Source organism: Canis aureus, chromosome 11, assembly GCF_053574225.1.
Source record: "Canis aureus isolate CA01 chromosome 11, VMU_Caureus_v.1.0, whole genome shotgun sequence".
Classification (NCBI taxonomy): domain Eukaryota; kingdom Metazoa; phylum Chordata; class Mammalia; order Carnivora; family Canidae; genus Canis; species Canis aureus.
In genome coordinates this window covers 69,556,017-69,580,484 of record NC_135621.1, presented here as the reverse complement: position 1 = coordinate 69,580,484, position 24,468 = coordinate 69,556,017, and the positions used below count along the sequence as shown (strand labels likewise).

Here is a 24,468-nt window from a genome sequence, read left to right as displayed (position 1 = left end):
TAAGTTGTGTCAATAGAATTGTTACAGAAAACTGAGGAAAAGTTTAAGTAATGCGCTTACTTAAAAGTAACAATTTACTAAAATATACAAAAGTAAAAAAGAAACTCATCAAAGTTATTTTTATTTTAGTGTTTTGGAACATAGAATTTATATTCCAGTCTTTTGAATATAGCCAAATTGCTTACATTTATTGTATATTTGAATCAAATATATTTAAAAATAGACCGTTTAAGCAGTGAAAGTTCGAGAACCTTATAAGGTGTATAAACACTTTTCTATATTTCCTTACTCTAAACAGAAAATAGGGTCAGCCCTACAGCATCATCTAGTGCAAAATTAAGTAGGACGAGGTTGGGAAGATCTGTGTTCTAGTACTGGTTCTAGCCATGAATATAGCCTTAACGGAGTCTCTTAACCTCACTTGTGTTTCAATATCCTCATAAATACCATGTTGATTTCATATTTTTTATGATAGAGTACTGAGTAAGAGAGTGAACTTTGTGCCAGACTGGTTTGAATTCTGGCTCTCCCACTTATTAGCTATGTGGTCTTGAACAACATAGCCACTTTATGTTTCCTTATGTTTATGTATTCCCTTATCTACAAAATGAAGCAATATCCCCTTCATAGGGGTGTTGAATTAAATGAAATAATGCATATTAAGCTCTGATGTCAGCGCCCAATAAGTATTAGCAATTAGTTGTTTTTTAAAATGACCCTGAAATGTGAGGTACAAATGAAAGCACTAATTAAGTGAATAATAAATACAATTCCTTTTTGCATATTAGAAATTCTAGGGCAGGAACATACTGAGGGTATGACTAAGAAAACAGAGAAGCTCTGTAATGGAAACAGAAACAATAATGAATCAGATATTGTTTCATGTATAGGTGACAATTGACAAAAACAAATCTTGACACATTAAAAAAAATCAATATCTTATGTTTATTTTTGATTCAAGGATACGTAGAAGTATTCAAATCGCTAGTTGAGTACGTCTACCTGGTAATTTTTTTCTCTACATTTTTTTTTTCAAACATTTTGTTATAAACGAAAGTAAGCTATATTTCTTCAACTCTGCCCCTCAAAGATGTCTTTTCTTTTGAACCACTACTAACCCTTTCAACATCACAAAAAGTGCATTGGTAGAAGGTGTAATTTATTAAGTAAAGGGTATCAATGAGTTACTTGAACAAGTTTATTAGTGAAGGACATACCCATATGTGCTGAAAACGTAGAGAGAGCCCGGAACTGTGGTTCTAAGTACACCATTGCCAAATCCTGGAAATGCTATTTCAATAGCTTTGGCAATAATTATAGCTTAGAAATGTGGGGTATTAATTTCCAAGAGTTTAAAGCACTGTTGTCCCTACGGCTTAAATTTTCCTTCTGGTGTACCAGGATGTAAAGATAATGATGTGCTTGTTTCATATCTTAAAGCTATAAAATGCACATTTCAAATGTATATTTTTTCTCTATATGTAATATACTTTACTCAAATATTTCACCTATTTTACTAGCTGCCTCATATCTTTTTCTTGGCAATTATTTTAAATACTGCTTAAAAAAATCGAACAGTTACAATGCTAGGCAGTCAGGCAAGTAATTAGTTGGTGTTTTTAAGACTAAATTTTATTTTAAAATATTCTTAAATGTGGTCATGTGAAAATACCCCTTATTTTAAAGCTCATTTTCATTGTTCCTCCCTTAGCCTTTTCTATTTCTCGCATGTCTTTTGGGAGATGCACAGCTGAAACTGCACTAAACCATAAAGAAATCTGAGGTTACTAAATAGTGTCAAGGAGTTTTCTCCATCTGTTTCATTCTGCCTTACAGAGTACTCACAGACTAGGAGTTTTAAATGGAACAGGAGATCTTCAGCACTTAAACGACATTGTCTGTATTTGCATTTAGAATATACTACTAAATCCTTCATACGAAAGAAGGGAATGTTTTCTATTAAACATTTAAAATTTTCTTTCATTTAGTGTTAAGTCCAATTGTATTAAAAACAGAAGGAAACAAAACCAAGAAGCCCTATAAAACACCATAAACCAGCAAAAGAATGGATAAATTTTAAAATAATGGTGGGGTGCCTGGGTGGCTGTCGGTTAAAGCACCTGACTCTTGGTCTTGGCTTAGGTCTCAGTATCAGGGTGGTGAGTTCAAGCCCTGTGTTGGGTTCCACGAGAATAATAGTTACCATCCAAAGAGTAGAACATAATTATCATTGCAGAAAGATCGTGAGATATGGAGTCAGCCAGAACTGATCTTAAAACTGGCTATAGCTCAGGATAAAAAACTGGACTCCCAAATCCTTAGCTCTGATCTGGGAATGATGTCAACTGGGCAGTTGTGACAATGATTGGTCATGTGTCAGAATCTACATCTGTTATTTGGGTAGTTATTGGTGGACTGAGTTAGCTATAAAGTTTGTACTTTATGCAAGTACTCACAGTTAATATACTGTGTTAACAGAATTTGAACTATATTGTTGGGGGACTGGTGTTATGTAACTGAAACCCATGCATGTCAAAATGTGCTAAGACTTTTTTTTTTTGCCTACTAGACTTTATGCTATTGTCATATATTTAACTTTTGTGTTCTAAACTGCACATTATTTTTGTATGAGCAATTATCTTGTAAAACATTTAAATAATTTAAAAAATCTTACATATCACCCTATATGTTCATCATTTCTAGTGTTCATCATTCCCTCATGTAAACCCACATTTTCATCTAATATCATTTTCTGTCAGCTTGAATAAAAGACATCCTTTAGAGACACCTGGGTGGCTCAGTGGTTGAACATCTGCCTTTGGCTCAGGGCATGATCCTGGGTCCAGGGATCAAGTCCCGCGTCAGGCTCCCTGTGAGGAGCCTGCTTCTCCCTCTGTCTGTGCCTCCGCTTCTCTCCCTGTATCTCTAATGAATAAACAAAATCTTAAAAAGACATCCTTTAATATTTCTTCTCATGACAGTAATTCTTTCAAATCGTATAGATCTATATATCTATAGAAATCTTTATCTCATTTTTGCCTTTGAAGGACATTTTGCTGGGTATAGAATTCTAGGTAGGCAGGTTTTTCCTTTCAGTGCTTTAAAGATACTTCTCCACTGTCTTCTCAGATTTCCTGATGAAAATTCTTATGTTATATTCATTTTTGTTCCTTTGTTTTTATCTTTATTGCTTTTATTTTATACAGGTTATGATGTGGCTTTGTAGTTTAATATTCCTTGTGCTTCAAGTTCATTGAATTTCTTGGATTTGCAGATTAATACTTTCCATAAAATCTGAAAATTGTTAGGTCATTATTTTATTCAAACATCTTGTATATTCTCCTCCTACTTCCTCCTTCAGATTCTAATTAGCCATACACTACGCTACTTGAAGTTGTTCTACAACTCACAGTTCATTAACTTTTTTTTCATTTTGAGTAATTCCTATTGATATGTCAAGCTAATTAATCTTCTGCAATAAGTTGCCATTAATCCTACGTAGTGTTTTCATCTCAGATATTGTAGCTTTCATCTCTAAAAGTCTGAATTTAGTCTTAATATCCTCCATGTTTCTACTTAACTTTTTGAACACATGTAATACCTGTGACTGTTTTAACATCCTCATCTGTTAATTTTAACATCTACATCAGATCCAGGTTCGCTTCAATTGATTCTCATTATGGGTTGTGCTTTTGCTTCTTTGCATGCCTAGTGATCTTTAATTAGACAGTCATTTTTTTCTTTAAATATTTTTATACTTTGCCCTAGGACACAGTTATGTGGGAATGGTTTGGTCCTTTATGACCTTGCGTTTATTTGTTGGGGGTGGGCCCAGGGCAGTACGACCTAGGGCAAATTGTTCCCTACCACTCAGACAAGTTACTACCCAGTGACCTTGGTTGGTGAGAACTGGCATTGTTACTAGACCCTTGTGAGCACCACTCAATGTTTGTTCCCTCATCCTTTCCGATGTCTCTTTCTCCAGCCTCCATAAGTGCTTATCAGTACTGACTTTAATTCTCAAGGGGGATCATCTGCAGATCTCTGATTCAGTCTTCTCATAGGTAATCTGTGCTGTGAACTCTGGCTAACTGTCTCCCTAGACTCTTCAGCTTCATTTTCTCACTCACAGTCTCTACTAGGTTCTTCCTCAATTCTGCTGCCTTGCATCATGGTCTGGAAACTCCCTCAAGGCAGGAAGCCGGGAAAATCATAGTGCTCCATCTGCTTTTCTCATTCTCGGGTTGTCTTGAAATCTACTTTTCCAGGTAGTTTGTTCTTTGATTCTTTAAGCAAGAAGAGTATATGCAGTCCTTATGATTCCGCCTTAGCTCAAAACAGAAGTTAGAGCTGTCTTTTAAGAAACTACCACTTCTTGAGTTTTTGTGTAGTATCAGAGAATATAATTATCTGAAAACACTATTAAAATACTTTTCCTTTTCCCAATTACAATCTGTGTGAGCTTGGACTTAACAATAACATATTGTAACAAATTAAATGCAGAATACCAGTCTTCCATATAGTGTGAATCTAACCAGAAACATTAATTTTATTACTTGGATCAGAGTTTTACTAGCAGCTTGAGGTATGCCATTTCATCTTAGCCTAGGCAATTAAGCTTTCCCTAATAGATTTAAAACCGGAACACCCAGAAGTTACTAAAATAGCGAAGTAAAATGAAGACATTTTAAATAGCTATACATTTTATGTATTTCTCTACTCTAGTGGTTGAATGAAAAAGGTGATCTTTCTGTGGATTCACCTAATCAGTACATACCCACCTGCTCATGTACACATAAAGTAGGAGTCATCTGTAAGTAGCAACTGCGACTGGAAAATAATTCTCCTAAGCTGTACAGTCAAGCTATAGAATTCTAGTGAGTCTTCTGGCACACTTGCCCAAAATGTTACAGTTCCTTCCTGTACATACAATTTCCATAGACAAATGGTTCTTATGAATAGTTTCCAAGAATGACAGTATGGCCAACAATTAAGATCATGATATTTGAAAAAAAAAAAAAAAAAAAAAGATCATGATATTTGAAATTACACTGCTTGGGTTCGAACTCTAGCTCCAACTACTTTCTAACTGTGTGACCTTGAGAACATCACTTAATATGCTTACTTCAGCTTCTTTTTTTGTAAAAAGGTGGTAAGAAGTGTTATTTACATAGTTGTTTTGAGAAGAAAATTAGTTACGGGAATTTCTTAAAATCATGCATGGTAAAGAAAACATTTAGCAACTTATATAAGTTTAGCAATTACAGTTTCTTTTCAATCCTGTTGGCTATTAGCCAATGAACTTTAAAAGCACACATATCTGAAATCGACCCCTAGATGTATTCATCTATAAAATCTAAAGAAGGTACAACAACACAATTTATTGTTTTGTTTTTGAGTCTCATAAGTGATTCTGATCATCACTGGGAAGAATTGAAGATCATGGTTAGACTTTAGATAAATTATCACTTACACTAATCAGTTAGGCCACATTTAAATTGATCCTCAAAACATCTTCTAATCCTGAATAGCTCAGGGAATCAAGAATCAAATTGCTTTGAGTTGGAGCCAGAACTCTGCCATCAGAATTTATCCAAATTCATAAATACTTAAGTAACCACTGGATATCAGTATTGAGTAGATAGAGATGAGTAAGGTGCCTCTGTTCTCAGGAATGTAAAAGTTAGTGATAATAGAGTATGATATAAACACTGTACCCAAGATATGGTCCATGCCTACATATGACTGACTGACTGTGTGTGTAATAAGCAAAGTCTCTGCAGTAGACTTTCCTGTAATCATGGCATTATTAATGTCAAGTTCTTCCATGACCAGCCTAAGATGCATAAACAGCAGCCAAGCTTGAGCTGGAAAAGAGCTGCCAGGACTACCAACTGTGCCTTCTTCTGTGTGGACACATTTCCTAGAGATTGGAAAGAGCCAACCTAGAGAAACTATCTATACAGCCATCTGTGTTCACTGAAGGGCCACAAATCCTGACTGTTTCTAATAAAAGCTAAAGGAAAAAGGTGTTACAGTGTTACTCCACTAAATACATGAAAACACAATTTTCAGAGTGATATAGCTCTATATAGTCATATCTTAAAATACATTTAATTATTTTGGTATTATCATTGCTCTAAGACACCTGAATAGGGGTGAATGCACTAATAGGTGTTTCACATCTATAACTTTCATCAGGTCCTACAGTGATTTAGGATAAACAGAGCAACCTTACTGTCCTTATGACCTCTACTGAGATTTTCTGGCTTAGTTATTTCTGAATAAAAAAGAAAAAAATAGGGATCCCTGGGAGGCACAGCAGTTTGGCGCCTGCCTTTGGCCCAGGGCGCGATCCTGGAGACCCAGGATCGAATCCCACATGGGGCTCCTGGTGCATGAAGCCTGCTTCTCCCTCTGCCTATGTCTGTGCCTCTCTCTCTCTCAATGTGTGACTATCATAAAATAAAAAATTAAAAAATAAAAAAAAAATAGAGCAATAGAGATAAATTAGTAAAGTCAGAAAATTGATTAAGGAAAAATTAAATAGTTACAGGAAAACTAAAAAAGAGAATGACTCTCATTTTTATATCCTGGAATGATGAATTCTTTAATACAAGAAACAATGAAAAAAAAAGAAACTGAGCATTATTTATTAGACAGTCCTTAACGTACTTTGAGTTACTATTTTTAGTTTTATACTATGAAATAATTAATGCTTCTATAAACAAGCTATTTTATATACTAATTAATACTCTGAAGAAAATGGTATAATTGTCTAGGTGTTCATTAGAATGAAAGCAATCATTCTAATCCCAGCAGCTTTAACTTGCCTTGTGACTTTAGAATAACAGTATTCATTTCTTACCCATACAATAAAGAAGTTGGAACAGATGACACCTTAAAAAGATTCTGACAGTTCTCAATGTTAATAATATTATATTACTTATATAGCCGGTCTACTTCCCTTTTTCTAAACTTCTTAAATCAGCATTTTCCCTAAAAACAGTGGAGAATTTTCAAAATGCATGTTTTAGAAAGCTATAATTAAAATCTACTTCAGATTAGGAATTGAAAATAGTAATTTCCTTATAAATAAATTGAAGTCCTTTATTTCCCACCAAACATTCCTAAGAATAGGGAAGTATTTTTAGAATTCAGATATGTATAAACTTAGAAACAGTTATTGAAAGTAAAACTATAAAAAAATAGACTTATTTACTTAGTGAGTTGAAGCTTTGTGTTAAGAAGTTACTACGATAAAAAAATTAGAAGATTACCTATTTTTGGATGACCCACAATACTTAAAAATATAGCTACTTTGTTCTTTATAATTCTGCAACGTAATTGTTAACTTTCCTGAATTTCCAAAACTTATATGCAATTACTTTCACATACCTCTCCAAGGCAAGGTTTCATTGACCATTGCAAACATTGATTTATTAAATAAAATAGAAGTCCATTACAAATAAAAAGAAGTCCATGCTTTATAAGTCAGCATTAAATTTCTCATAGAGAAACCAAAAAAAAAAAAAAAATATTTCCTATCATAGATAGCTATTAAGTGTCTTTGTGAAGTCTTCCAACTAATATTTCATAGAAGAAATCAAGTTAAGTGGGAGCTGCTTTTACTGATGATGCCTGTGCTTTGGCCATCCTTCGAAACAGGGCTTCTTGTCTTTTTCTTTGAATTTCTTCAGGAGAATACTTTTTATTTTTCTCTTCTTCCTCTAAAAATTAAACAAAATATAGATATTATTCTTTTTAGACTACAAAAGTCATCTTGAATATGAGTTTTTACTTTGTTACCCAGATTTGCTACATTGGTATTAACTATTAAATCACATAAACTACTAAATATGAGGTCTTGTACAGATACAGTGCCCTAGGCCAAAAGAAAAATCAAGCACTGATCAATCTGTCCCTATTTTATATACCTTTTCATAATGTGATAAAATTCATTTGATTAAAACTGTACATTTTAACTTCCTAACACATAATTCTTTTGAATAAGGACATCTAACTTATATAATCAACAAATGAGTATCTTTTAAAAACTGGGATTTAAAATGTTATATAAAATTTAATAGAAAAGCAGTCAAAAGATTATGAATTAGATACCAATACCTCAACGAGTTTATTTTTTCTATAAGATAAACTATACTAATATTCAACTAACATTTTTTCCTTTAAAGAGCTCCAAGATTTTCATTTTAGCCATTCAGGAAAAATGCTTTAGAGTGAAATCCATCATGTCAATAACCATATAATTCACTTCAGATATTTTTATTTGGAAGATACATTTTATATAAATATTAGAAACTTATGTCAAAAAGCAGAATATCTGAATAAAATCTTCAATTTGAATGTCTTTTTAGCTTATAGAAATGTGAAGCATTCTGACATATTCTATGCAGCATATTTTAGTGTATACTTCAGGTAAATATACTATACAAAATATGTCTTAAATGAATGAAACTAATTAAGTTTGATTTTAATAACACATCCAATTCTATCCCTGCCAAAATACTGAGTTCTAATAAAATGAATTTAATTCCACAGTTTAGTCACTTTGAGCTAAAATATTAGATTATCTATACAATGCTAATAAGAATCAAACTTTAAAATTAGCAAACGTGTTTTCTCACTTAAAGGATGTTTTAAAATTAAGACCATCACTCTAACTCATATTCACATGACCTTGTATTGGTAAAAATGTTGCTGTAAAATCAGCCTCTCAAAGAATAAGAATCTGTAGTATTGTTGGCAGAGAAATATTTACACTAAAATCTAGACAAAGGTTCAGACTTTGTTATATATCTCTTGTGAAACTAAGGGAGATTATTTGTCCAAAATAAATTATCTGCCTCCCCTTCCTTTCTTGGTATAATTGGAAATGGGAGAGGGTGTTCAGGGTAAAAGATAAATATTTCAGATAAACTCCCCAGATTACTCTGATGCCTTATTTATTTCCTAAACTAATTATCTCACAGATTTGTAGCTATTTTTCCTTACAGAAAGATGCTACAAGATACTTTATAATTAGCTTGACTAATTGTCTAATATTTTAGTCTTGAGGCTGAGACATATAAACTCAGAATATACACATACACAGTTGCATTCAAATGACCATAAGTTTGGAAGGAAAACAAGTTAATAATCCATGATAGAAGATAAGAACATAGCTCCCTAAAATTAATTGGCTTGGTGATATTCTTGGAAAATAATTTAAAATGATGTAAATAAAGTCACACCATGAAAATCTGATTTAGAGAATCATCCATTTTTCCCAGCAGCCTTTTCTTTAACTCAATCTTCAATAAAAAATACAAGGCGAAGTCTCAAACTATTGCAAATGTACAAAGAAACAGTGGCTCTTCTTAATCTTTATCCTAAAGCAGAAGTCAGAAAAAAAATTTTGTAAAGAGCCAGAAAGTAAATATATTAACCTTTGAAAGTCATATGGTTTCTTGTTGCAACTGTTAAGCTGTTACAGTAGCATGAAAACAGCCAGCCACAGACAATACAAATGATGTGATGGTTTTCAAATAAACCTTTATGACAATGAAATCTGAATCCCATGTAATTTTCAAAAGTCATGAAATAATACTCTTTTCCTAATTTTTTCAAATATTTAAAATGTGAAAACCACCTAAGCATGCTAGCTGTATAAAAACAGGCTATGGGCTGGATCTGGATAGGCCATGGTTTGCCAAACCCTGCCTTAAAGCAATGAGTTAATTAGTTAATTGGGCTTTTAGGTCAGAGATATTCTCAGGAGAGCAGCTTGTTACATCTACATAACAAAGTAAAAAAGTAGAAACCATAGAAAATACCAAGAAAGTTAATGTTAAATAGGAGATTACCTATGTACTATCAGTAAACTTAAAAAAATTGGTAAGATAAACTGAAAGATTATCCACCCATAAAAAATGCAGACAGGATGGTAGATAGTAGTTTTGGGAAAACTCAAATATTCCAGAGTATTATAGTCTTTAACAGTATTATAGTCTTTAACATAGTTATATGAAAATAAATTCATGTTGAGAGTAGGTCCAATTATTTATACTTATTTAAATATAAACTTAAGTATTTAAAATTATTATGGGTTGACTACAATTTTTAGAGTTTGACAATATCTAGGCTATAATGTAGAGAAATATTCACCATCAAATTCAAACCATTCTCTTACATTAATTTTTCAATAATTAACAGATAAAATCACACGAGCATGGAGAAATTAACGTAGAAGTATATTCACGGGAGGATTGTTTATAATGCAAAAAATGCAACCAAACTGGACTTTCCATCAAGAGAGAAACAGTTAAATAAATCGCGGTGTATCAGTATAACGACATACTATGTAGTCATTAAAAGGACTGAAACAAAACTGTAACAGGAAAAGACAGCTGTATTAAATGAAGGCAAGACCAAGGTGCCAAATAGTAGGTACATAGTACATGATTCCATCTTATTACATAAATGTGTATGCACCCAGGTGTAAATACGCACAAGCACACGTTTTTATTTGCACAGAAAATTCTACATGATGTATTCCAAACTGTTAACTGTGATTTCCCTGAGATATGACTGCGAGAAAATAGAAAGTAGAAAATGTATTTTTTTTTTTTACTTAAAATTAATTTTGTTTTCTTTCTTTTTAAACAACCAGCATATTACTATTACAAGTTAAAAAAAACTACATAAAGGGTGGGATCATTTAATAGGAAAGTTGTAGCAGTAATGCCAAAAAAAGCATCACCTAGAATCTAAACAGAAAACAATGATCTAATGTTAAAAGAAGCTAAAAACTCCCTCACCTTATTAGCATTGATCTACATAATAGATAAGAATCCTAATGTTAGCCCCAAGTGAGGAAGACTGATGAAGAAAATCAATAATTACAAGCTAGCACAGTAAATGCTTAACAGAAGTTAACACTGGGTATTGGAAAAACCCAGAAAATGTGAACCTAAATTATCTACGTGGATAGAAACGTACTGTGTTTTAAGGACAAATGGAAAATGGGCGATCAGATCTGGGGTATGCATGTTGGGGCACTATCCTTGTAGCAAAGGAAGGAAAAGGCATCTGTAAAAACATGAGGCTGTGAGAAAGAGCTGGACATTAAGATGTACAAGTAGTTATGCCAGACACAGTCCCTTTTAAAAACATCACAGTATCAGTGAATAACAGATTCTTCATATCATATGATATTTATTAAAATACTTACTAAGCATCCTCTAAGTGGCAGATGCTGTGGTAGGCCTAGGTATTTACACACAGGACAGACAATAATCAGTACTTACTTGCAAACTGTGATGAAAGAAATGAAGGAAATAAAAGAGATGATGGAAAATAACAAAGAAAAGACCTATTTATATTTATAGACTGCAGGGAAGGGTCTCTGTGAGGAGGTCATACTTAAACTGAGACCTGAGGATAAAAAAGCAAAAGATGGAATGGGGGGCAGGGCGGAGAATAACATGGTCAGAACTACTGAACTAGGAAACTATTCTGTTTAAGGAACTGAAAGACAGCTGGTGTAGTTGAAGCTTACCAGGTGACAGAAAAAAAGAAGAAAGGCAGGATAGGAAGTGATAATCCAGGGCCTTGTAGATGAGGGTAAATTGGAATTTTATTTGAAAAATGATGGGCCAACAATGAAGGCTGTGGTTAAGCACAGGGATGCCATCTTTGCCTATTTGTTTTTAGAAGATTATTCTACTGTTTGGAGACTAGAATTGAAAAAGGACAGATAAAAGAACTACAATCTTGTCAAAAAATGTTGGCTGGCCTAAGGCTGGTTAGCAGTTAAGAGTGAGAAAAAAGGACAATTTTGAGATTTTTTTTTTTTTTTTTTTTGAGGCTGAAACAATGGAACTTGATAAAATTGTGGGAAAGGAATCAGAAGAACCAAAGATGACAGGTTGTACTGAGTAAGTAAATTACAATTCTATCACAACTGAGTTTTATATCATATATTATGTAGCAAATGTGTTTAATTAGAATGCTCTGAATTTTCAAATATTCACCTCAATGTCCTGTTAAACACAGGAATAAGATTATTCAAGTTTTAAAAGAGTATTCAGTAAACACAGTCTTAGAGCAATATATCTAAAAGTACAATTTTCTAGGAAATAATTCAGAAAATATTCAACAAGTATTTATTACCTACTATATGCTAGTTGCTGTATTAAAAGCTGGGAAAGAATCTGATGCAGTCTTTTGAAAACATAATTCACCCACCCTTTGTATTTTAAGAGTCATTTTAAGAATTCTGGTAAATATCACAGTTTTTTGCATTTTAGATATTACACAAATTCAATAGAAATAACTGGTTTAGCTACTTTCCCAGGGGATAACTTCCAAGGAAAACTATTTTATACATACCTTTTGAAGGCTGTTTCAAAGATTCAGAATGCTTCACCACAGACTGCTGTTGATTAGTCTTCCCACAAAACGGGTTGATAGGAGTCTTATTTTTCTCTAAACTCTGTGTAATTTTGGTATCAGAAATATTTCCTGGCATACAATTTTGATTAAACTGGGAAAGAATGTGAGAATTTTTCATCTTTATAAATGTATACTTAGGAAATATAACTGGTCTGTTAAGGTCACTCTGAGCTCCATCTGTTGTGCTCCTATGGGATAGATGCTGAGTACTTAATTTTTTTTTGTAAGTAGTGGTTTCTGTATTCCAAGGATTTGAATTCACATTCAAACTTGAACTTTTGGTAAGAAGCGATTCGGTGCTGTTCACTTGTATTGGAACATCACTGTTGTTCCGAGGATAATGTAGATTTTTGATCTGACAATTTGAGTTCTGAGAGTATATTGTCAAATTAGTTGTGGCACCTAAAAAGCTTGGAGAATTTCCACAAATTTCTTTTTCCAGCTTCACTGGTTTATTTAATTGTGAGCTATTTGTGAAAGAGGTGTGCCCTGAAATGCTGCTCGGATTCAAATGCTTTGATTGCACCAACTGACTTTCTTGTTTAGATGTAGTAAACATGTTTTTGGCTCCGTGTCTGGAACTATAATTGATCTCAAGTTTACTTTCTGATATCTTGCTGTCTTTTCTAATATCTTGTTGCTGAGTTAGTCTTTCAATATCATCACATGCTTGGTATAATAAATCATCATCTACATCATCTGCTTCCCAGGTATTCTCTAGTTGATGACATGCTTTAACAATTTCATTGGCAAATGACGGATCATTCCAGTCATCAAAGAAAGAACCTAACTTTGATGCATTAGTCTGATTTGGATTATAAACACTGGTTTCATTGCCCAAAGCTGCAGAACCAAAAGGATCTATATTAGCAGGTGCTTTACTAGACTGATTGTAAACGGACTTATTTTTTCGTTCATTAGAATATCCTGTGTTCAAAGTGGACTTTTCAGAAATATTTGCATTACAAGTAAATTTAGTGTGTGTATCTTCTTTTAGTTTTGTCAGATTAGATGCAACTGCACAGTCTTGAATTTTGTCTTGAACAACAGTTTTATTGAAAGATTTCTCAAATTTAATTTTATTTCCAGTGGATGATAATTTGTTTGGTTTATCATTTAGATTTAGTGAAAACCTGTCTTTTCCAGAATCTATGGATTCTTCATTATGTGTCTTTGAAGGGAGATCTTGTAAAATTTTTGAATCCCCTAACCTGGCATCTAGACTTGTATTCATTCTTGACTTATTTTTATCATTTTTGGTGTTAAAATTATAAATTCCCTTTTGATCAGGATTTTCAGATGTTTTAGGAGCAGGGAAAAGTTCACACATTTTGCCATTTTGTGTAACAAAAGGTTCATTACTTAGTAAGTTTTCCCAATCATCCTCAAAATCACTGGTAGTAAATGCATCAAGGTGTTTATTAAAAGCTTCTGGCTTCTCAGTATAAGAAGTCACACATGATTTTGTCATTCCAGGAGCATCTTCTTGACAAAAAAGTGATCCTGGGGTTTTATCTGTCAGGTTTTCAGTGACCGGAGTTTCATTAATAATGATTTTCTCCTCTTTCAAAGCACTTTTCTTTCCAAAGGTAGTATTATTCGTGTTCAAAAAAGCATCGGACAGATCTTGGCTGAACTGTCCACTATATTTCTGAGTAGAGCCATCAAAAATGGCATTAAAAGCTGCTTCAGCATTTTGATCAAATGGCTTTTGACTGCTATTTTGATCATTTACCACAGATATTTGGGTGTTTTCTTTTCCTGGTTTCTTTATTATGGCATTATCTATTTCAGGAACTGTATCATGTAATAACTGCATCTGTACATTATCTATATAATTGTTTAAAGTCTCTGCTTCTGAAATTGTCTGGATAAAATCATGATTTCTCTTGTTTTGCTCTTGAATCACATCTAGTTCTTCCATATTTTTATCAAATTGTTTAGCCAATTTCATAAGTTCTTCCTCTCGATTTTGTGTTTTTAACCTATTGATAAAACATTTTAGAAATTTTAACTATGAAAACTTCTGAGTCACTATAAATATTCATTTATTAACCTTTTTTTAAATATACTAAAACAAAATTTTAACATTTACAATTATTCTAAGTCTAAAATTTTCATGTCAAAACTAAAAAAAAATTTATAACCATTTTGATATATATACAAAACCAAAACAAAATATTATTAAAAATATTTCCTCCACTGAATGTCAGAAAAGCTGAAGTTTGAACTTACTTTGTGCAGCTGATTTTTGCTCTTGATTTTCCTTTTGCTACACTTGGGGTACAAGGAATAGCAGTCTCACCAATCCAGACGCCTAGCATGGAGTTTGTTGATGGTTTTTCATCCTTTGGCAGAAGGGAAAAAAACAAAACAAAACATGTACATACCCCCCAAAACAAAGGAAGAAAGAGAGAGAGAGAAAGAAAATAAGAAAAAAGAAAGAAAAAAGAAAACTAACTACATTGAATTATTTTCCTAAAGCACTAAAATCTGGTAAGGTGATAGTTACTAAACAAATTTCAGAACAATGAGAAGTTGAAGGATGGCAGTGACATGCTGTTAAGAAGTGATCCATTTATGTTTCAGGAAATGAAAACATCAGAACCAATGATTCCTTATTTTCAAAATTAAGTTTTAAGAATTTAATTAACAAATGCATATTCAACAATAAAAGCAGTTGTTTTTTTTTTTTTTTTTTTTTTCAAGAGAAAACTGACTGACTTATTAAGGATAGAAATACATATGGAATTCTTTCCTCATCATCTGGTTCTTCAAATCTTCCCTACCCCCTTATAATCTTTATCTAAAGTTGGACAATCCATGTTGACCTGAGTTGAGAACACAGAATTAAGCTCAGGACTGATTTAGTTAAGTGCGATGTTAAAACTGATGCTAAGAATAAGGCAGGCATAAAGGACAAAAATAAGGAGAGAAAGCAGAAAAAGAACTTTAACCACTATAAAGGATAGGAAAGGGCCATTTTAATCCTCAATGTTTTTGCTACTCCTTTCAGTCATGCAAAAAAATTAGAAAATGAGTTTACTCATTAGTTATAAACCAAATCAACAAATCAAATGGGTTAACCATTTTCTACTCTATTTTTGTACTTAGAATGAACATAGTACATTGAATGAACATGTCACATAAGCTAAAAATAATTGTATTACTAGATTATAGAATACTTGAAAGCATAGACTGATCTTATGATCAGCATCTAGCAAAATGCTAGGCATGAAAAAGATATCAGTTTATATTTATTTACTAGATTTAGGTGAAAATGTCCCTATAATTTGATACTTTAACTTCCTCAATCAATAAGCAGTTTTCTTTGACCTCAGTTAAACCTAGATTTTTAGCTCCACGAAATACTGCAGTAAATCAATCATTTTACTTTCAGACTCAATATATATTTTCACTTTTGTTTCAACAACCTTGAATTTAGAGAAAATACTCAATGACTTAATAATGCACCTTTTGTCCATTTATTATTTTTAAATGTATTCAATTTTTAGAGAACAGTATGACAACTTTTTATGTCCGACTTATATACACAAGAGCCCTTTGTATGTTTTTATACTATTTGTTGTATTTTTAAAATATCTCTAATAATAACTGCATAATTTATTGATTTCTAACTATAATCCAGGTGCTATATAAGGCATTTGAATACATTATTTAATCCTAAAGAGTATTTGGTGTAGAGTTGTATAAAAATGATGAAAAACTACACATCCTCAAACTATTATAAAAAGCATCCCTCAAGAAAGTGAAACTGTCCAGTGAAAATAGAAGTGCATTTAAAAAAAAAAAAAAAAAAAAAAAAGCCGTCTCTGTAAATACCAAGGTGACTTAAATAACTATTTGAAGGGGTTAACTCACCTAAAAATAAAAAACATGAATATGTCATTCTGAGAACATGACAATCTTTTAAAAAGACCTTGATACTACCAAAGATTTATATGCTTTAAAAGTGCTTAGTTGAAAAGAGTAACATTTAAAAGCAACTAATTTCACTGTATTTTTTTCTTATACACAAGTTACCACTTGCATATTGTTGCCATTTCTTTATGTGAGCTATTATTTCCAGCCCACTTGGTAAAGGGTCCAGTAATTTACTCAACTATCTTTTTATCACTATTTAAGCTGGCCAGTCCAAACACATTTTATTATGCTTCTTTCACGTGAAACCCACAATTAATGAAGATCTATTGTTAACTTATGAAGTAAATAGTATTATGGCATAAAAGCTATTTAACTAATGAACTGTATGTAAAATGAGTTTCTATGACATGCCAAACATGGAATGTAGAGCTAGTAGCAACAGAGTTGTTTTGACTGTGCTAATTGTAATTTTGGATATTTTATAGCCACTAAGAAAGACTTTATTTCCTGTCTCCTCCACCTGGATGATGGTAATTCCTTATAACCACAGTTTGGGACAATGCCATCTATTGTTTATGGTGAACATTATGTAGTCACTCTCCAAGGGTATGTCAAGGAAAAAATCCCATATTTCCTACAGAGAGGACAATGAGCAAAAATAAGATGTTTTCTGAATTTAAATATTGTTAAATAAGAAAAAAGAGAGGACAGTAAAGAGGTTCAGAACAGAAGCTGCATTACATTTATATTCCTATTTCATTCAAGCAGTAGAGGAACTGAAATAAAGAAAAAGGAACTTTTGAGAATGTTCTATGACAGCAAATAATTTAGCTATCATAATGAACTTTAAAATAACCTCACATTTATAGTGCTCTATGTTTATCAAGAATTTTTATCTAATTTAATCCTCATAATAGTCCAATGGAGAGAGCAAGCCAAGTAATAATTCTAGTTTATGGCTGAATGAACTAAAGTTCTGAGAGTTTAAGTGACTTGCTTATGGTCACCCAGTACAGGAAGTAGACAGAACTAACTTCGATCCAGTGTTCTTTCCACTTTTATGAGCATTTCTCAAGTATTAAGAACAATTTCAATTGGGAAAGAGTGTGCTATAGACAGCAAATACCAATCACAAATAACTTTAAAAAGCTTAAATTTTAATGTCTGACTGTATTATTCTAGTAACTGTAAAAATGATGCCATATATTGTCAAACAACATTAAGAACAAAATTAGCACAAACTTCTAGTCGAAAATCACTACTCTAAAAAAAAATTTAACAAAAGACACATACTTAGGAAAATATATATTGCCAATTATACATCATGTCCCTTTTTTCAAGACGTACATTCCAGTAGTACAAAGGGTAGAACCTTTGCTGCTCTGTTTTCAGAAAAGAGAATCGTAAAAGACGAAGCATTTCTCATCCAAGCGAACTACACGTGGGCCTAGTGGCATAGTTTTCAGTTTTAGAACAAGCTAGGAAACTAGCGATATTTACCTGAGGAGCAATACGATTAACGATATGTGAGATTTCATCACTATCTGCGGTGTAAATCTGTTTTTTTCTTCCTTTACCTAAAGAACAAAGACATTTCTCTAAGCGGGAAACAAAAAGATTAGTCTTTAAAAGTAGCAGTCACTTCTCAGAAAACAATTTTAATTGGCACGGGCTTGGACCCGCTGTGCACTGATACCACAGGCCTATCATAACCATCACCCAAGATTCTCAAGACATCTGTTGTATGAAAGTCCTGTTATTACCCTGCTGAAATCCTAGAGTCAAATCCTCACCCCCTTGCCAAATATTTACCCAGATGGAAAATGTTAATTAGTAATAAATTACCTAACTGTTTCGTCATTGGAGAATTCTGATCCCAAAAGATATCATTCTGTCCGTCTGGATCATTAGGGGAACTGAAGGTAGAGGACAGTAAATCCATTCTCGGCACTCTCTTTGGGGTTTCATATCTTTCTACATAAAATAAGATTAAAAAAACAAAAACAAAAACAAAACAATCGTTGCGTTGTTAAGCGTTACTTTACTTCCTAATACCCCAACGTCAGATATCCTTTAGACCATTTTTTTTTTTTATAGCCCAATTATATAATTTCCTCCCAGACAGGAGTATATTAACGACTGAAAGGTTTCACCTGAGAATCATCGTGATGCTTCACAAATCTGACATCGTAAACAGCAAGTGTCTTGGGATAACCCAGTAAGTAGCCCTACCAACGTCCAGAAGCCAAGGCGTTCCGTTCATTACAACCGGAACCTGGCGGCTTTGGGAACCGCCTGTCATTTATGGCTGGCATCTTACAAACATCAAAAGGCTCCCGGCGGAAAACTACATTAGAAGTCTGTTTAGCCCCCTTTCATCACCACCTCTATCCGACTTACACTAATTACTTCCAAAAAAAAAAAAAAAAAAAGCAAAGCAGCTTAAATTATTTAATTTCCCATTTCCTGGGAAATTCTTAGCACCACTTTCAAATTCCCACAAACGCTGGTGTCTTGTTCATTCCAGAACTGCCTTGCGCGCGAGCCCATTGAACAGATGGGAACGTAGGTCGTGTTTTTGAGAACACGCTTTAAAGGAAGCGCTTTTGGGGGGGCGGGGGTCACAGTGTCATAAGATCCTACAAAAGACACAACAAGGGCGGGCGGGCGGGCAGGGGGGTGCTCATCGGGTTGGCGCCTGCCTCCGACCCAGGGCGTGACCCCGGGTCCCGGGATCGAGTCCCGCGTCGGGCTCCCTGCGTGGAGCCTGCTTCTCCCTCTGCCTGGGTCTCTGCCTGTCTCTGTGTCTCTAATGAATAAATAAGTAGAATCTTACAAAAAAAAAAAAAAAGGAAAAAGAAAAAAGACGGAACGCCAAAGATTGCCTGGGACGAAAGGGCTCGGCAGGGGCCCCGGCGTTCCTCGGGGTGACGTCACCACGGGCGTCCTGGGGTGACGTGACACGGGGCGTCCTCGGGGTGACGTCACCACGGCGTCCTCGGGGTGACGCCACCCCAGGCGTCCGCGCGGTGACGTCAGACGCGGGGACTTCCGGTGAATTCCTCACCGCCGAGCTCCGCGCGCGCGGGTCCCGCTGGGGTGCGCCGCCCCCCGCCCCCGCCCGGCCCCGTGCACGGCGCCGCACCGCGCGGCTCAAGCCTGGGGGTCGCTGCGGCGGCTCCCTCCGGAGGCTCCCCCCGCCCCCCGCCCCGGGTCTGCGCACTGCGAGCGGCGCCGGGAGCGCGGGGAGGCCGCGGGGCCGACGTCTCACCCTCGGGGTTACTTTTACTGCACGAAGCGGCCGCCGGAGGCTGCTCCCGTTGCCGCGCGGGCCGGGGACGCGGCTCTGCCGACCTCAGCCGCCTCTTCCCCGGCTCGGCCACCGAGCTGCCTTCCTCGGCCGCGGCCGCCGCCGCCTTGAGCGGCGTGTTCTTCAGGCCAAGGCTGTCCCCATGTTTCCTTCGCCGACTCATTGCCTGCCGCCCCCCTCCAGCCGCCGCCTCTCCGGTTCACATTTTGCAACGGGAGGAGCGAGGCGGCGGAGCTACACACGGGACTCGGCGCCAACGGCCGCCGCCATTTTGACCGACGGGACGCTCGACAGGGGCGGCCGCTGATTGGCTGCGTGCGGGCGAGGGGGCGGGGCGACGGGGGGTGCCGGCGGCGCGCGCTTCCGCCTCCCGCCTCCGAGGCCGGGGGGCGGGGCGAGGGGCGGGGCCTCGGCCGGGCTGCAGGTGGCTGGACGTGGTTGTCAGGGCGCGTGCGCGGGGCCGCTCTTGGCTCAGCGAGTGCGGCAGGTGGAACAGGAGTCGGTCCCCTGGCAGGCAGCTTTGTGCTGAACCTAGGGCTGCAGTCACGCGTTGCTCAGATGTACAGAATTGTGGCTTTTAGTATTTTAAAGAAAGAAAGATCTAGATTAGGAAGGAAACACTAAGCTATTTTTTTTTCATAGATGATGTATGCATAGAAAAAAAAAAAAACTCCAAAAAGTATAGAAGCTATTAAATCTATAAATCAATGTAACGGATTTGCAGATGGGAGCTAAATATTCAAAGGCTGGTTGTGTTTGAACATACCCGGAACAAACACAGCACTTTTTTTTTTTTTTTTTAAAGATTTTATTAATGGCCGGGCGGGGGGGAAAAAGATTTTATTTATTTATTCGTGCAAGACACTGAGAGGCAGAGACCCAGGCAGAGGGAGAAGCAAGCTCCATGCGGGGAGCCTGATGGAGGACTCGAAACTGTGACCCCGGGGTCATGACCTGAGATAAAAGCAGACACTTAACTGACTGAGCCACCCGGCTGCCCACCTGCAGGTTTATTTTAAAATGTATATGGACATGCAAAGCACCAAAAATATCCAAGAAACGTTTGAAGATCTCTTGAGGAATAGTAAAATTGGATATGTACCACACATCAAGATCTATAAAGTCATGCTGATTAAGACACTGGGGCGACGGTTAAAAGGATAGGCAATCACGAAGGAAACTAGATGGCTCAGAAACAGACCTCTGCATACGTGGACAGTTGATTTAAGGCAAGGATGATACTCTTAAGCAGTGGGAAAAGGAGTTCTTGATAACAAATGGTGCTTGGTCGATTTGATATTCGCATGGAGGAAAAGAAAGAAACAACCTCTACGCTAAACCGTACCCCAAATCAAATCATGTGCAAGTTGATTGTATATTTAATTGTAAAAGATAAAATAACATTCTAAGAGATGATATAAATTGTCAACGACAGGACTGATTTTTAAATTGAACAGCAATGTCATTAACGTGGAAGAAAATAATTACCTATTTGACTACATTAGACTGATAACTGAAGAACTTAGGTCTATTGCAAAGACAGCGTTAGAGAATGGAAGGCAAGACACAGACTGGAAAAAGATATTTACCAGATGCCAAATGAGGGCTAATATGCAAAATATATGAAAGACGGATACAAATGCTAAGAAAATGATTGACCACCAATAAGAAAAGTGGGTCAGATACTTTTTTAGGAGGCTCTCCAAAAGAAAATCTCAATGATCAACAAGCTTGTTTAAGGGTGCTCAACTTTATTTGTAATGAGGAAAATGAAAGTTGAAACCATAATGCAATATTCACCCATCAGAATGGCTAAAATCATGAGTGACAATAGAGGTATCAAGGAAGGGAACCAGAGATGATATCACAGCCCCAGCCAATACCTTGATTGTCGCCTGTGGGGATCCAGCGCCTGAGGGCACAACCAGTGGGAATGGTCACATACTGCTGGTGAGAATAACTTGGTACAATTTTGGAAAACAGTTTTTGGTCTAGCAATCTCACTCCAAGGACTACAACCAATGGAAATGCATGGACTTGTGCATCGAGATACATTTTATAAAAAACGTTTTTAGCAGTAAAATTCAAAATTACCCCAAACTGGAAGCAAACCAAACACCCTTTCAAGAGTACAAGGGGGTAAATATATTGAGCTATATTTGCTCAACAAAATGCTACATAGCAATATAGAAGAAAAGAAAGTTATAAAATCCCTTGCAACAACGCGGAAAATCTCATAAAGTTGAGGAAAAGAGGCCAGACTCTCAGTCTCTTCCATCCCAAGAATACTATATAATTCCATTTACACGAATGTAAACAGGCAAGGTGTTGTATAGAGTCGTTAAGTTTAAGCATTAAAATCATAAAAAATCATCAAGGAGTCGATTACCATGAAAGGATAATGGTTACCCTGGGAAGGGGAGAAGGGACAATGATTACAAGGGAATAGGGAGCAGTAATCTTCATGTGTAGGCTTTGTTCTCTTGTTCTAGTGATTTTGTGATGATTCATTGAGCCAAATATGTTGTTTTGTGTGCTTTTGTGTGTAGACATCAATAAAAATATTTTTAAAACTTTTGTAAGGCAAAAATCTTTGTTTCCATTGAGGAATTGAAATGTATTTCTTCTTTGTAATTTCCTTTGATTGGCTGACAGAAATCCTACAGCTAAATGTGAGGTTCAGTTCTAACAATTATATAAAAGAATGTGACTAAATGTTTCCATTCTTTTTCCTCAGTCATTGACTTTCTACTAATATTTACCTTGCCACGGTTGTTTTTAATCTCCATATTTTAAACCATTATTTAGTTTTATATGTTTATAAGTGGATATGACTGCTTGGAAGGTTACATCTCTTAAAATTCACGCTAACTACTTGAAACTCCCATTGTTTAAATTAAGAGGAATACTTATTTCTCTTGGTGATTTCTCTTACATACCTATCAACTGACTAAGAATCCCAGAAAGAAAAAAAATTATATTCACTACAACACTTTATTAAATAGATGGCATGATAGCGATCTAAAAGACTTATTACCCTAAAAAAAAAAAAATTCAACTCCCACTTAGAAAATAGTTAAAGGAGTTTGAAGAATTTAATAATGCCTGTAGGAGTAATAACCATGTGGTAATCCTTTAAAACGTATTAATACTGCAAGTAAAATAACAATGAATAATTTCCCATAACTGTCCAAATTCTATAGTGCCCAAGTAACCCTTGTAAAAAGGAGCAACTGGAGCCCAAATAACAGCCAAGTGTTGTTAGGTTAGCATGCCCAGGATGGCTGTAATTGTAATGGTTATGTGGTAGGAAGCTATATCATAAGTTTTAGCTTGGAAGTTACTTAATTCACACAATCTGTTACAGTTCTAAATGTAGTTCAAATTAACTGTACTTCCTAAAAGTAGCTCTTGGAATCAGTACAATATAATTAACTCCTTGATAAAATGTTTTTAAAAAAACAAAACATAGGTCTCCTAGATGTTTGAATGCAATATGATTCAAAATGCCAAAACTTAGCATTTCTAGGCATTTGAGTATGATGTACCTATAAGGTTTAATACAATTAGACACTTTCTGATTAAACCGAAGTTAAACTCTTACTTGTTTACTTGCAGGAATTATCCACAAGCTTGACAGTGATTATTGAACAAAAGTTAATCAAGAGTGTTGATAAGGAGGTTTTATGTGGGTTGATTGTCCTATCACATCACAATGATACAGCCTGCTGGGTGGATGGCTAATTGTGAGAAGTCTTTGTTTCAAGAAAAACAAAAAACAAAAAACACAAAACACAATGAAAACCTTAACTGTGCTGTTATGTAGCACATTATGTATACAGGAGCCCCACCCCAGCTCCAAACTATCAATTGGCCATTACATATCCAAATATATCCATTGTCAATAGATACGATGAGCAGAAAAAAAAAAAAAAAGATACGATGAGCAGAATCTGAACAGACAACAAAACGAGTATTTTCTTTATCGTCTTGTTGCTATGTTCCTAGGATACCTCAAAATGAGCCTGGGTAAGTGTTGGGCCCATTTTGCCTCAGTCCTGACCTACTAGCAACTGTCATTAAAATCACCTACAGGGCCCATCCCCCTTCTGTGGGAACTGCATCAGGAGCCTCTGCCTAGCTGACTTTAGTCACCCATATGCCAGGTGGTCCCAGTCAAGTAAAACTGATTTTTTTTTTTTTTAAGATTTTACGGATTTTTTCATGAGAGATACAGAGAGAGGGAGAGACACAGGCCGAGGGAGAAGCAGGCTCCCTGCGGGGAGCCCGATGGGACCCTGGGATCCTGACCTGAGCCAAAGGCAGCCGCTCAACCACTGAGCCCTCACGTAAAACTGATTGGACTAGAGTGAGTACTTGACTTTGGGAACCAACCCAGAGGCTGGCTGTCCACCTCTGACTATCACAAAAGAGACACTGAAACAATCATATTTCATAGTCCTTGGAGATGTGAAGTAAGGATTTGCTAGAGGGCCTTGTTCAAAACCATGGTGGTGGTGGTGGTGGTGGGGGACATAAACTTTGAGAAAGTTTGCAGGTTGTGGAACAGAAAAAACCTGCAATGTTATTTGACACGACAGCTGGAATGAGTATGTAGGTTCCAGATACCTGGAAACTGAACAACCATTCAGCGCCAGCATCCCAAGGCCGGGTGCTGTTGTAATTGCGGTCCTTTTCTTTTTCAACTGGAGCCCTGACAGTAAATGTCCTTTCCTTGAGCTGGCGAATGTCAGTTAGTCTGCACTCCTTACATCCACAAAAGCTGAGCAAAAACAAAGCTCAGGATCAACAGTCAT

General features: G+C 35.7%; 1 protein-coding gene and 1 long non-coding RNA gene across 12 annotated transcripts in view; one reads left to right on the top strand and one right to left on the bottom strand.

The window, feature by feature from the left end:
• Positions 1 to 7,413: 7,413 nt before the first annotated feature.
• Positions 7,414 to 19,953, bottom strand: ETAA1 (ETAA1 activator of ATR kinase). Of its 3 annotated transcripts, XR_013389837.1 has the most exons (7): positions 19,613 to 19,953; positions 18,187 to 18,315; positions 17,842 to 17,918; positions 14,692 to 14,804; positions 12,394 to 14,441; positions 9,255 to 9,392; positions 7,414 to 7,730 (listed from the first exon to the last, which is right to left on the bottom strand). XR_013389837.1 is itself a non-coding variant. In XM_077915673.1 (6 exons), exons 1-6 carry the CDS (start codon positions 19,812 to 19,814, stop codon positions 7,612 to 7,614), a joined length of 2,688 nt encoding a protein of 895 aa, XP_077771799.1. In that variant the 5' UTR covers positions 19,815 to 19,953; the 3' UTR covers positions 7,414 to 7,611. The 3 variants fall into 3 exon arrangements, 2 of the variants coding, with proteins under 2 accessions (XP_077771799.1, XP_077771800.1); XM_077915673.1 differs by lacking the exon at positions 9,255 to 9,392; XM_077915674.1 differs by lacking the exons at positions 9,255 to 9,392; positions 19,613 to 19,953 and having other exon boundaries at positions 18,192 to 18,315.
• The window catches only part of LOC144324308 (uncharacterized), a 253,334-nt gene continuing 248,170 nt past the window's right edge, over positions 19,305 to 24,468 (top strand). For 7 of the 9 annotated variants that reach the window (XR_013389841.1, XR_013389839.1, XR_013389843.1 and 4 more), the window contains exon 1: positions 19,305 to 19,395. This is a non-coding gene — a long non-coding RNA (uncharacterized LOC144324308). The remainder of the gene's footprint in view (positions 19,396 to 24,468) is intronic. The other 2 variants (XR_013389840.1, XR_013389846.1) reach the window with 1 other exon arrangement.

Coding starts and splice junctions, on each gene's coding strand:
- ETAA1 (XM_077915673.1), bottom strand. CDS start 19,814: ATGAGTCGGCGAAGGAAACATGGGGACAGCCTTGGCCTGAAGAACACG. Junction 14,805..17,841: donor TTAATCGTATTGCTCCTCAG/GTAAATATCGCT, acceptor CTTCTGCCAAAG/GATGAAAAACCATCAACAAA. Junction 7,731..12,393: donor TTTGAAACAGCCTTCAAAAG/GTATGTATAAAA, acceptor TTTAATTTTTAG/AGGAAGAAGAGAAAAATAAA.